General features: G+C 35.4%; 1 protein-coding gene across 3 annotated transcripts; it reads right to left on the reverse strand.

The window, feature by feature from the left end:
- Positions 1 to 8614: 8614 nt before the first annotated feature.
- Positions 8615 to 11613, reverse strand: LOC112758977 (putative disease resistance protein RGA1). 3 transcript variants are annotated; one of them, XM_072219744.1, is made up of 2 exons: positions 11083 to 11513; positions 8615 to 11004 (listed from the first exon to the last, which is right to left on the reverse strand). In XM_072219744.1, exons 1-2 carry the CDS (start codon positions 11386 to 11388, stop codon positions 8800 to 8802), a joined length of 2511 nt encoding a protein of 836 aa, XP_072075845.1. In that variant the 5' UTR covers positions 11389 to 11513; the 3' UTR covers positions 8615 to 8799. The 3 variants fall into 3 exon arrangements, with proteins under 3 accessions (XP_072075845.1, XP_072075846.1, XP_025663558.1); XM_072219745.1 differs by having other exon boundaries at positions 8615 to 9446; positions 9582 to 11504; XM_025807773.3 differs by having other exon boundaries at positions 8615 to 11613.
- Between the last annotated feature and the right edge of the window lie 2213 nt (positions 11614 to 13826).

Below are 13826 nucleotides of genomic sequence, written 5' to 3' on the forward strand. Positions count from 1 at the left end.
GCCTTCCTCTCTAATCTTTATATCAGTTTCTTCTATTCCTTATAGCCTAAGTTGCTGATACCTTCATGGTATCAGAGCTCTTGGCTCCATAGCTTCCGTGAACAACCAAATCAGAATCAAGAACGATCAAGAATCATGGCTCAGAATTTTGTCGCAACTCCCATATCCATGAAGCTGGATGAAAACAACTACCTGCAGTGGAAGGATCAAGCAGAGTCAACAATTGAAGGAAATGATATGCTGAATCATCTCACTGGAGAAGAAATTCCTCAAATTCTTCTTCCCAGTGGTGCTGTGAATCCAGAATTTCAGAAGTGGAAGCGGCAAGATGCTCTCCTGAAATCGTGGCCGTTGGCTTCGATGTCAACACCATTCACTACAAGAACGGTTGGTTGTACACTCAAACATCAGATTTGGAAAAGGTTAGAAGATCATTTCTCATCCCAAATCAAAGCCAAAGTAATGCAATTGAAGAACCAATTAAGCACGATTCAGATAGGTAGCTTGGTCACTGAGTATGTTCTAGCAATAAAGAGTACTATGGATGTGTTAGCCTCTCTGTAGGAGAGTCAATGAAAGAGAGCGATCATGTCAATACAATTCTACACGGTCTAACTGAAGAGTATGGCAATGTGATGACTTCAATTCTAGCAAGATCAACCAGCATAACAGTAGGAGAATTAGAACCTCTATTGCTAGCTCATGAAAGCACGTTAGCAAGATTTAGAAAGTCAGAACCCTTTGTACAAGCCAATATAGCTCAGCACTCACAATTCACCCAGAATCAACTCTATCCCCAAAATTCAACAGCAGGAGGAAACTTTAGAGGCAATTTTTGAGGCAGATCAGGAAGAACGTTTAGAGAAAAAGGCAGAGGCACATATAACTCAGAAAGAATGACTCAAGATGCAGGAAGATTTATACAAGAATACAATAATCATGGTGACTACAATAGAGGACAGTACAGTCGAGGAAGAATGATGCAAGGAAGTGGAAAACCACAATGCCAAGTATGTGACAAAGTTGGACACACAGCAAGATTTTGCTGGTATAGGTATGACAAGGAAGATATGCAGGGAAACAGCAATCAGATTACTCAACCAAATGCAAATTACAGCAATATTTTGGCAACACCCTCCACTGTATAAGATCCAAATTGGTATCCTGACTCTGGAGCCACACACCACATTACTCATGATGCACAAAATCTCATAGAGAAACAAGCATACACTGGGGATGAGCAAGTTGTCATAGGAGATGGATCAGGTTTGCATATTCATAATGTTGGTAAAATGTGTTTTAGAACTTATTTGAGCTCCAAGTTACTTACACTAACTAAACTGCCTCATGTACCTGAAATCACAAAGAATTTGATGAGCGTTAATCAATTCTGTTGTGACAATAGAGTCTTTTTTGAATTCTATGCTGACAAATGCTGCATCAAATCACAGGGAACTAGAGAATTGTTGCTTCAAGGGAATGTTGATAGAGGCCTCTATAAATTTGGAAACATCACAGCTGCACACACACCTCCTTCTGCTTATACTTCTACCTTAATACAGCCGAATAATTTTTTGATTTGGCATGCAAGATTAGGACATGCAAATCAAAATGTAGTGTCAAAAGTATTAAAGTCCTGTAATATTTCTATTTCACCTAATAAAGAAACATGTGAAGCCTGTTGTATTGGAAAGTCACATCAATTGCCCTTCTCCCCTTCATATACAGTATACAACTCACCCTTAGAACTTGTCTATTCTGATATTTGGGGACCTGCACCCCATGCAGATAATTCTGGAAATTGGTATTTTGTAATCTTCATTGATGCATTTTCAAGGTTTACCTGGATATATCTCATTAAATCTAGAGCTCAACTAAAATAAGTTTTTAATAACTTCTAACAAATGATTGAATTACAATTAAACACAAAGCTAAAGATGTTACAATCTGATAATGCTGCTGAATATGTTAGTTTATCAAAGGTTCTAAGAGAAAGAGGAGTGCAACACAGGTTCTCCTACCCCCATGTTCATCAACAGAATGGGTCTACAAAAAGAAAGAACAGACACATAGTTGAAATGGGCCTCACCCTCTTGGCTAGTGCCTCCATGTCAACCAAATTCTGGGAAGAAGCATTCAGCACAGCTGCAAAGTTGGTCAATGTATTGCCAACACCAGTGCTTGATGGAGTGTCACCAACAGAAAAGCTGTTTAGCAAAAAGCCACCCTATACAGACCTCAAAGTCTTTGGATGCCTTTACTTTCCTCATCAAAGGCCTTAGAACAAACATAAGTTGGAGTTCAGATCCTCACCTTGCACCTTCATTGGCTACAGCATTGCTCACAAGGGCTACAAATGCCTAACTCAGGCTGGAAAGACAATAATCACTAGGGATGTGGTATTTGTTGAAAACAGATTCCCCTTCCAAGAGCTCAACCAACAAAGACAGTCATTAGTAGAGTCAGCTAGTCAAGCAGCACCACAGCTCCCAATCATTCCAAAACTCCCAGCCTCAGTAATCCAGCCAGCTCCAGCTCCAATTCAGTCAACACCAGTCTCCACACCAACTAACTCCTCAAGATCACTGCCCTTGAGTGTTCAGCAAGCAACAATACTAGCCCCTACACAGTAGCCAATAATTCCTCACTCACAACTAGTAAGCAGTCCTCAAATGCCAGTAGCAGTGTCCTCAAGCCCAACTCCAATCCCAATCAATGACATAGAAATTGTACTCCTAAATTCTGAATCTCTTCCTCAAGCATCAGCAACAACAAATACTCATCCCATGACAACCCGAAGCAAGGCAAGCATAGTAAAGCCAAGAGTCTTTCAAGCAAGTGTAGAACCAAGGAGTGTAAAACAAGCTCTCAACAGGCCAGAATGGAAAGCAACAATGGACTTGGAATATGAGGCCCTTATGAAGACCAACACATGGGAGCTTGTTCAGCTGCCACCAAACAGAAGAGCCATAGGTAGTAAGTGGGTTTTCAGAGCAAAATATAACTCGAATGGATCCCTCCAAAAATACAAAGCAAGGTTAGTTGCTCAGGGCTATTCTCAAAGGCCAAGCTTTGATTTCACAGAAACTTATAGCCCTGTAGTAAAAGCTACCTCAATAAGAATAATTATGTCTATTGCCTTGGCAAACTCTTGGCCAATAAGACAACTTGATGTTAATAATGCCTTCCTACATGGTGATCTGATGGAAGAAGTGTACATGAAACAGCCTCAAGGATATGAAAAGGGTGACTCTCTAGTGTGCAAACTGACAAAAGCTCTTTATGGCTTAAAACAAGCACCAAGGGAGTGGTATTGCAAACTAGCCACTGGGCTGAGAGACATTGGTTTCAAGTCTATCAAGTCTAATGTGTCAGTATTTGTGAGCAATCTCAATGGAGCAAAAACATTTTTGCTGGTTTATGTAGATGACATAATAGTCACAGGGGAATCTAAAGATACAATCAAACAAGTTATAAAGCAGCTGAATGCCAAGTTTTCTCTAAAAGACATGGGAATCCTGCAGTATTTTCTTGGAATTCAAGTGTAAAAAACAAGCAATGGTGGTCTAATCCTCACCCAACAGAAGTACATAAAGGAGCTAATGGGAAAGGCCAACATGGTAGGTTGCAGCCCCTGTCACACTCCTCTGCCATCTACCATCAAACTATCAGCTTGCGATGGTGCCAAGTTCGATGATCCTGCACTCTACAGATCTATAATAGGCAGCCTACAATACCTAACTGTAACAAGGCCTGAGATATCCTACAGTGTGCACAAACTAGCACAGTTCGTGCAATCTCCTTTGGAATGTCACTGGAAAATGGTGAAGAGGGTGCTTCGATACTTGAATGGAACGGCAAACTTTGGGCTGCAGCTAAACAAGGAACATGGAAGTTAAAGCTCAATGAGAATCACTGCTTATTGTGATTCAGATTGGGCTGGGGATCCTGACGATAGGAAATCCACCAGTGGATACTGTGTCTTCCTAGGATCAAACCTAGTGTCCTGGGCCTCAAGGAAGAAAACAGCAGTAGCAAGATCCAGCACTGATGCAGAATACAGAAGCATGGCAGACTTGACAGCCGAACTGATTTGGGTGAAGAACTTGATGTGTGAGCTTCAATTTCTACCAAAGGAGGCTCCCTTGCTGTACTGCGACAACCAGAGTGCAGTGTTATTAGCTACAAACCCCATCCTACATTCCAAGTCAAAACACTTCGAAATTGATCTCCACTTCGTGAGAGACCATGTCAACAGCAAGGCTATAACAGTGCACCATATTCCTAGAACAGTCCAAGTAGCTGACATCCTCACGAAGCCGATCCCTTCGGAGGCATTTCTGCACTTCAGAGACAGGTTGAGGGATACTGAAGTCACATCAATGTCCAAGGAGCAAGAAGTATGTGTTGCAGAAAACAAGAGAAAAGAAAACTAGAGATGATGATAGGAGCACGTGTATATTGTGTAGTTATGGTTAGCTACAATCAGTTAGTGTTTCAGTTAGTTAGTTAGTTACTCTTAGCTGTGACTGAAGCTTCTAGAGAAAGTCAGTTAGCTCCACTGCTTCAGCGATTCGATACTTCTTCTACCAACTACAAATAATTGCTGCACTACACTTGTATTTGTTTTTTGATTTTCTGATCACTCTGCTCAATAACAGAACTTCCCTCTTCTACACACTTCTTTCTCTACTCTCATTCCTTACCTTTCTTCATGTCTTCCTCTCTATTCTTTAAATCAGTTTCTTCTGTTCCTTACAGCCTAAGTTGCTGATACCTTCAAGGTTGAAGATGCTAACGTAGCTTTAGTTATCGAAAGTAGTGTTACTCAATAATGGATTCAATGTCAAAAGTGCATGAACTGAAATACCAAACAGCGTTGATATCATTATATTCCACAACGTGAAACATGCCCTTGCAGAAGTTGCGAATTGATTCTAGTGCTTTTTCTTTTCCTTGCTTCTTAATTGTGCTTTAAGCCATATATAGTATAAGAGGAAAGTAAGGTTGTGCTCTGCTTTCGCTTCGCATCTAACAGTAGAGCATGTCATTATATTTTTCTGAGAAATTCTTACTTAATAGCTTCGAATAATTTTGATAAATGAAAGAGAAAAAAGAAAAAAAAACTAATAGCAACAATGGAGATGGATCGTAGATGTGATGGATGGAAGAATAAAATGGCAGTTTTGGACTACTATGCTCAGTTTGAGCTTATGTTAACCGTCAAAAAATAAAATAAAATAACATGGCAGTTGCTAGTAGTTACCTATCTCCAAAGGTAGTGAAGTTGTTCATAACTAACTAATATAGAACAGAATTAGGAGATCTCTTTATTGGTCATCTTAGTGTATTGTTCAGTTGTAGAAAATAAGCTATCTCCTCTGTTCTCCAACTTTTCTCTTCCGCTTGTTCTTCAACCTTTCTGTTTCTCTTGGAATTCTGACTGCCACTTTTTTTTTTCTTTTCTTTGGTGTCTGTGGCTATGTACTTGGTATGCTTTTACTAATCACAAGTGATGGTCAAATAAAATGGAGTGTCATCTAAATTTATTTAGATATTCCATAATATTTAATTATCAATGCTAACTATTTATGCAAATATGTGATTCCACAATGCAAGCTAATAAACTTCTCATATATATATATATATATATATATATATATATATATATATTTATGTATGTCCTTTCTTGAGATCATAACTTCATGTCCTATTTAGAAAAGAGTTAATACTCAATTTGGTCCTGAACTTACACGTGAGTCTCAATTTAGTTCATGAGATTTCAATTGTCTCTATTTAGTCCTCAAAATTTATAAACGTGTCTCATATTAGTCTCTGAGACGGTTTTTAGTATAAAAACGTTAATGGAAGGCTGTTATAGACTATCAGATGTCACGTTAAAACTTGTAAAATGATATAGTTTTGGTTTTGGCATTTAAATAGCTCAAAAATGGTATCATATCACTTATTTTGTTAGGTAAAATTTTAATAAACACCATTTACGATATTGTTTTTGGTTTATTTGAGTGTCAAAACAAAAACGACATCATTTTATAAGATTTAGTGTGGCATTCGGCTGTTCACGACAGTGTTCCGTTAACATTTATACGTTAAAAATTGTTTCAAGGACTAATATGAGTTATGTTCACAAAATTTAAAGACTAAATAAAGACAATTGAAACTTTAGAGACTAAATTGTGGCTTCCATACAAAATAGCATATGCATTATATTACAAATGAAGACTCAACTCTAGATATTCAAACCTTGTGTTACTTTCCTCAATAATATTATGACAAATGGAAGTAGATAAGGTGGATAGCATAACACTCATAATGATACCTCTCCAATGCGTGCAAAAGTTGCTGTTTTTTATTCTAGTGCTTTCGATGCTCGGCTCATTTAAATATTACACTTTACAATGTTCTTATTATTTTAAGGATTAAATATAAAATCAGTTTCTGAAAAATAAGATATTTTTTAATTTTATTTTTAAATTTTTTTAATTAATTTAATCTTTTAAAAATTATAAATTAATTATATTTATCTTTTTGTCATTCTATTAATAATTTTTTTTAAAGATTAATGTTATAAAATATTAGTTGATAATATATATAATATTTGATATGTCTAATTAGATATTAACTAAATATATTTATAAAAATTTATTAATTTAGTCATTTCTCTAATTATGAAAACTATATTTTTAATATGACTTAGTGATTAAATTGATATATTTTTTAAATATATTTAGTCAACGATCTAATTGAACATGTTATATATCATGTATGCTATCATTTAATATTTTATATTATTAATTGTTAACAAAAATTGAGAAAGAAATAGAGATATAATTAATTTACAATTTTTAAATAATTATTAAAAAAAATTTAAAAATAAATTTAAAAAATAACTTATCTTTCATAGACTAATTTAATTATTATTCCTTATTTTACCGTTCATATTAGATAAGTTTGGTATCTAATCCAGTGGAAGAAAGGTTGTGTGGTCTGCTTTTCGATTTTTTGCATTGGATCCATAATAATATTAGTTTAAGTCATGGGGTTTTGGACTTACTTTTTTACGAAAAATTTATTTTATTATGAAATACGAAGAAAGGAAAGAAATAATTATGATTCAGTAATTATTTATTAATTTTTTTGCATAAAAATAATAATTAAAAATAATTAAATAATTTAAATATTATTTTTACATAAAATATCATTATGTAACACACAATAATAGCATCATTGGTGATTAATCTATATATTGCATATTTGCATCGATTATTATTTTATTAATTATTACCATTAACGTTGATTGATTCTATAATATATAAACAAAATAATCTACTCCTCCGTTTCTCTCCAACTTTTTCTCCTCTTCTTGTTTTTTTATGTTTCTAATTTCAGCACTGTCAATAGGTTAAAAAATAAAAAACATATATAGCAATACATTTAAATGTATAAAATTGGCATATCAAAATTATGTATAAGCTTATTACCATTAGCTTTATAAATTACAAGTGATCATCATCAAATAAAATGGAGCGACCACTAAATTTATTCATAAATTTTATAATATTTAACCATTAATGTTAACTATTTACTCAAATATAGTTGCTAGTATTTGTATTTGTATTATTTATGTTTTGACTAATCTATTCTCCATTTTTTTCATCCCATTGATCTTATTCTTACAATATTTGCCAACATCCTTTTTTCTTTTTCTGTCTTGTCTTTATTTTATTTTTATGTCTAATCAATTCTTTGCTCGGTAGTGCGTTTATAAAATTCCTATCACCCTTAATTGCTTACTTTAAATATATCATTATATCAATTAACAATTTATCATACTCTTCCAAAATGAACGATAAAGATTTGAAGTCACTCAAGAGGTCCAGATTCAGAAATCATTGTCAATACTCAACAGGCAATACAACAATCTAGCAAAATGCGCAAATATAGATGTTTGAACTTTGAAAGAGAAGTACAAAACTTTAAAAAACAAACATAAAATTTTCACAACAAAGGCTTGCTCATAAAAGGGTGCAATATAATGGGAAGAAAAAGTATAGGGTACCAACATATTATCTGCCAACTTCTACCAACTCTTATTTATAATTGTGTTTCATGGAAGTATGTTCGTGGATGTGTCTAATAATTAATGTATTTTAAATACATATATAAAGAGACACATCCAGAAAATATATCTATAAAGACACTTCTATTAAACACCGCTATAAAAAAGACATTTTTATTAGACACATTCACAAACACACTTCCATGAAACACAATTATAAATAAGAGTTGGCAGAAGTTGGCAGATATGCTGTTGGTAACGTAGCGGAACCGTAACGGGAAAAAGATAAAGCATAGAAACACTTGTCAAATATGTTTGTGCTTGTGTTGCTATGCTTTTGCGATCCACCTACTCACCTGGTAATCATCACACCAAATAAAATGCTATCCAAGTTCTTGAGAAATTCCACCATTTCAATTACATGTGCTAACTATTTTCTCAAATATGTATATGTTTTTAGCAAGTTAGATGATGTCATGCATGCATGTCCTTCCTTGAGATTGTAACTTAATGTCTACTTTGTACAGAATCTCATTAGAGGCAACACTAAATCATACTTGTTGAATTACAAAAGAACATACAGAAACTTGAAAAATCACTGAAGACATATAGTTCAAAACAAAACAAGAACAATTGCGTACATTATGGAAACTGATGAAGAAACAAAAGGCACTTTGACTCCAATCCGGGTTGTTAAGACAATTCTTTTTCATCTTCCATTAGCTATTCCATGTCTTCCTAATGTCAGTATGCTTGATGTGAGATATCATGGGCCAGCACTCTCCAACTTGTGGCTCGTATTTTCTATACAACTTAGTGCAATTTATGATTTGTAAAAGATGGAGACTTGTTAAACGGTGGATATCTCTGGGAAGAGACATCAATTTTGGACAACCCCAGATATAAAGAAATTTCAAAGCACTCAGATTCGACAGCCATTCAGGAAGTACCTCCAGCTCGTAGCAACGTGAAATCACCAAAGTTTGTAACGTGCTTGCATACCGTTGGAGAGAATGAGGCAACGTTACCATTTTATAAAGAACAATGGTTTTTAACCTCAAGACAGCATTAGTATCCTCCGATCTATAAAGCCAATCTTCATTGACAACACCGCTGATTCCCAAAGTTTCTAACTGAGGGAAATGGTGAGTATCAAGTGGCAAAGACTTTAGACTCGCACTAGCAGTAACTTCCAAAGTTCGAAGTGTAGGCAATCTTGTCCCAACAAACAAGGACTCCAAATGAACACAATTTTGGACACACAAATATTCAAGACAATTCAACTTTGCAATGTCACTCTCTGGCAAAATAGATTGCTTTGTGGTTATCTCCAATCTTTGCAGGCTGATCAACTTTCTTAACTTTTCTGGTACAGTTTCAAGATTTGAACACCCATCAAGACGCAAAACTTGCAAATTTTGGAGCTTGCAAATAGAATTAGGGAGCCTCTTTATTCTTTTATTATTACAAAGAGAAATATATCTTAAATGTTTCAACATACCAATTGACTCAGGCAAAGTCTCACATGTAGAATTACTTAAATCCAAATATCGCAGGTATCTGCAGTTTGACACCCATGCATTCAAGAAAGCTTCACTGGCTCCCTGATTGTCGACTGGAAATAGAATGCTTCTCACACCTTGTAAGCTTGTCTTGATGGAATTGTAAGGCAAACCATTCTCAACAAAAGACAAATGCAGCACATTTTCTGGTATGTCCTGAGTGTTTGAACTAACCAATTGACACACATCTTTTGAAACGTATACTGCAAGATCATGCACTAAATCATGTAGTTTAAATCCATAAAAGGTGCCACAGTCAACAACGTTATGGAGAAAAGATCTTGTCATTAAGTCACTCAAATATTGGTGGGCATCCTCTAGCATTGTTTTATCTTTGCTTTGCAATGGAAGCAAACCTGCTGCCCCCCAAAGTGGAGCAACGTCAAAAGAATTAAATGCATGATTCTTTGGATAAAGGGAGAGCAAAGCAAAACATTGCCTCAAATGGGATGGCATTTCATCATAGCTTAATTTTAATGCAGGTAAGATATCATCCTCTTTTTGCGGCAAATTCCAAATCTCCTTGTCTCTCATTGCTTCCCACTCTTGTATCTCGTGTTTGAAAAATAGTGAACTTCCCAATGTTCTCACAGCTAAAGGAACTCCTTTGCACTTTTTGACGATTTCTCTTCCAATCATTATCAAATCCGGATGCTTTCCATCTTCTCCTTCTTTAAAAGCCCATCTAACAAACAAACGCAATGAATCCTTGGGAGAAAGATTTTTCAAATGGTAAGAGTTGGCAACGGTACCCATCATGGAAGCGATGGACTGGCTACGTGTTGTGACTATAACTTTGCTTCCTTGAGCACTCACTGAAATGAGATGTTGCAGCTCAACCCATTTAACACGATCTTCATTCCATACGTCATCCAACACCAGCAGGAACTTTCGACCCTCAAGCATGTTTCTTAGACGATGTTGCAATTGCTCTATCTGTAAGTCTATTAAGTTTTGTTGCCCCCCAGGAGCATTAGTGGAAGAAGCAAAATCACTGAGAGGATTGATGATTTTGAGAATCAATGATTTAATATTAAAATCATCAGAAACACTCACCCACCTTTTCAATGGGAAAGACTCACCTACTCTCTTATCATTGAAGACGAGCTTAGCAAGTGTGGTCTTTCCCAAACCTCCAATTCCCACAATGGGAATCACAGAGATATGTTTAGAGCCATCGTTGTTGTCAAGACTCGGTTCCATCAAGAGCTTTATGATCTTCTCTTTATCGTGATCCCTTCCTATGACATCAGACTCAATAACATGGGAGTAAGTCATTTCTCTCCTATGCACAACTCGCCTATCAACTGCAATTGTTTGAAGCCCAAACTTATCTCTATTGGCCGCAACTCTGTCTAATCTCTGCGTAATATCTTTGATCTGCTGAGCAATCTTCCAGCGAAACACAAGTGGATTAGAACTCGAGAAGAAGCGACCTACCTTGTCTTTAGGAGTACCATAGGCTCTGACGACTTGCTTGCGCAATGTTTGGCAGTCAACTTGATCAAGCACGTTCTCAGCATCATAGAAGATGAGTTTGATCTGCTTCAGCCACTCCCGCAGCTCGTGGCTCCGCTCCTGCTTCTGCTCAGCATCCAACAGCACAGCTTTCACATATGAGAGACTGCTTTTCAAGTCTTGAAGGTCATCATAGACACCAACCACCCGAGACGCTTCTTCATATGCACGAGAAGCGAGCTTGGCAGTGAGTGATTCAGCGATGCTGAAGATGAATGATTCAGCCATGGTTATCACTTATCACAGAATCAGAAAGAAGAGAAGAGAGATAGCAATGATAAGGCTAGTAATGTATTTGTTGAAGACCAAAGTGTAGATATCAAAACTAGTGATACGTTCCTCAATAATCGTCCGAGAATCTAATAAGTGGATGAGGTGGATAGCATAACATAATAATGGAGATGGATAGTAGATGTGACAGATGGAAGAAAAAAAGAAAGCATAAGATCCATGAAGGATACTACACACAACTTCAGGCCCCAGGCACATATTTACCAAAAGTAACATCCGTTGTCATTAGTTGCAACTTGCATGAAAAAAATGGCATTAAACCGCTGTTGCTAGTAAGAGAAGTTGTTAATCACTTTAGCTATTGTATTTGTATTATTCATGTTTTGACTAATTATGTTCTCCATTTTTTTCTCTTCCCGTTGTTACTTGGCCTTTCTATTCCACTTAGAATTCTGGCAGCCACCCTTTCTTTCTTATTTGTTCTTTCATATTTGTAAAATTGATCAATATTATTGGGCTGTTAGTGAATGGTGCTAAGTTTTGTTATACAATCCCTGTCATGATTTTCATTTAGGAAAAGTGTAGGCAGAATGGTAGACAATGAAAATATTAAACAATATGAACAATGAATGTATTAGATGTTCATTTTACTAGGTGTGCGGATGGTTTTAATATTAAGATTTATGTGGATAATTTGAAAGTGCAGTGTATTTTTATTTGATTGGTGGTTGTTCAAAAAAGTCATTAGCTACCTAGTATAACCCTTTCATTTAAAAGTTGTATATAATTATATATTGGCATATTGGGTGTGTAATTATCGATTTAATGTGCAACGTGTCAAATTAAAGTAGTTTTCTTTAGTGTGCTACTCTTCTCTTCATTTTTCTCATCCATAGAATTTTTGCCGCCATGTATTTTTCATTTTTTTTCTTTTTTATTTTGTCTTGTCTTTATTTCATATCTAATTAATATTTGGTTTGGTTGATAGTGCAATTATGAAATCCCTATCACCCTTTAAATATCACTATATCAATAAACATACCATTCCAAAATGAAGAAAAAAAAAACAGAAAAATTTTCACAACAACAAAGTCTTGGCCATTAAGTGGGGTTGGCTACACATATCAAATATACTATTGCATCTTATTACGAGTCACGAAAAATTTTGACAGTACAATCATTAATAATTGAGCCCTAAATTCAACTGACCTCTAGCAAGCTCTAATGTGAAGGCCTCAGAGATACAAAAAAAAAAAAAAAAAAAAAAGAAAGAAAAGAAAAGTATGCCAATTTAACTTGGCTTCAGTGATTTCTATTCATCAACGAAAACATGTATATTGTGCCAATGTTCTCCAACTTGTGGCTTCTATTTTCTAATATAGTACAGGACAACCATTGATGAACAAATCTTCAAGGGCTGTAAGACATACAATGCACTTGGTTGTGCGGTGATTCAGAGTCAAGTAGGTCAAGCGCATTCTCAGCATGGGAAAAGATGAGTTTGATGTGCTTAAGCCATTCCCCAAGCTTTTGATTAGGGTTGTGGTCCTGCCTTTACTCTGCATCCAAAAGCACAGCTCTGATGAACGAGGATATATATCAATATATGTAATCAATTTTAGTTTAAGAAGTTCATGGAGATGGAGAAAAAAATAGATACGATCATTGAAGGATACACACAGCTTCAGGCCTCATGCAAAAAAGTTTACCAATCCTACCACCGTTCATTGTCATTAGTTGCAACTAGTTTCAATACTAACAAATAATACCATTCATATCATAAATAGACGTGGAAATAAGCTCTCTCTTCTGTTCTCCACTTATTCTTTCATCTTTCTATTCCTCTTAGAATTCTGGCAGCCACCCTTTCTTTTCTTATTCTGTTTTATTCAGCTTTACAAATTTGATCAATATCATTTGGTTGTTAGTTAGTGCACCGTGCTACTTTTTGTTATAAAATCCCTTCAACTTGTAAATTTATGAATTCTAATTTGATTGAATCTGCAACATATCAAATCAAAGCAGCTAACTCTGCTGTTCTCCAATTTTTCTCCTCCTTTTATTCTTTGACCTTTCTATTACTCTCTAAAACAGCTACACACTCTTCCTTTTTTCTTCCACTGTCTATTAAGCCTTTTAAATGGGAACATTGTGTTCCTAAAGTCAAAACTCAAGACAAGGGATTAAAACTTTAAAATTGTATTTTTGTTATCAAGATCTATAATTATACCATCACCTTTGTCCTTTGTTCTATATAATTAGAAATTTCTATTTTCAATTCTTTGATCATAGCTTAATTTCAAAGCAGTTATGATACCTCCTTCCTCCTGTGGTAAATTCCAAATATCTCCCATTCGTTCCAATTCTTTTAAATTCTGTTAGCCTGGCAGAGCATCAATAGAAGCAAAATCACTACTTGACTTAAAATGTAGTTT

This window comes from Arachis hypogaea, chromosome 16, assembly GCF_003086295.3.
Source record: "Arachis hypogaea cultivar Tifrunner chromosome 16, arahy.Tifrunner.gnm2.J5K5, whole genome shotgun sequence".
In the NCBI taxonomy this organism is placed as follows: domain Eukaryota; kingdom Viridiplantae; phylum Streptophyta; class Magnoliopsida; order Fabales; family Fabaceae; genus Arachis; species Arachis hypogaea.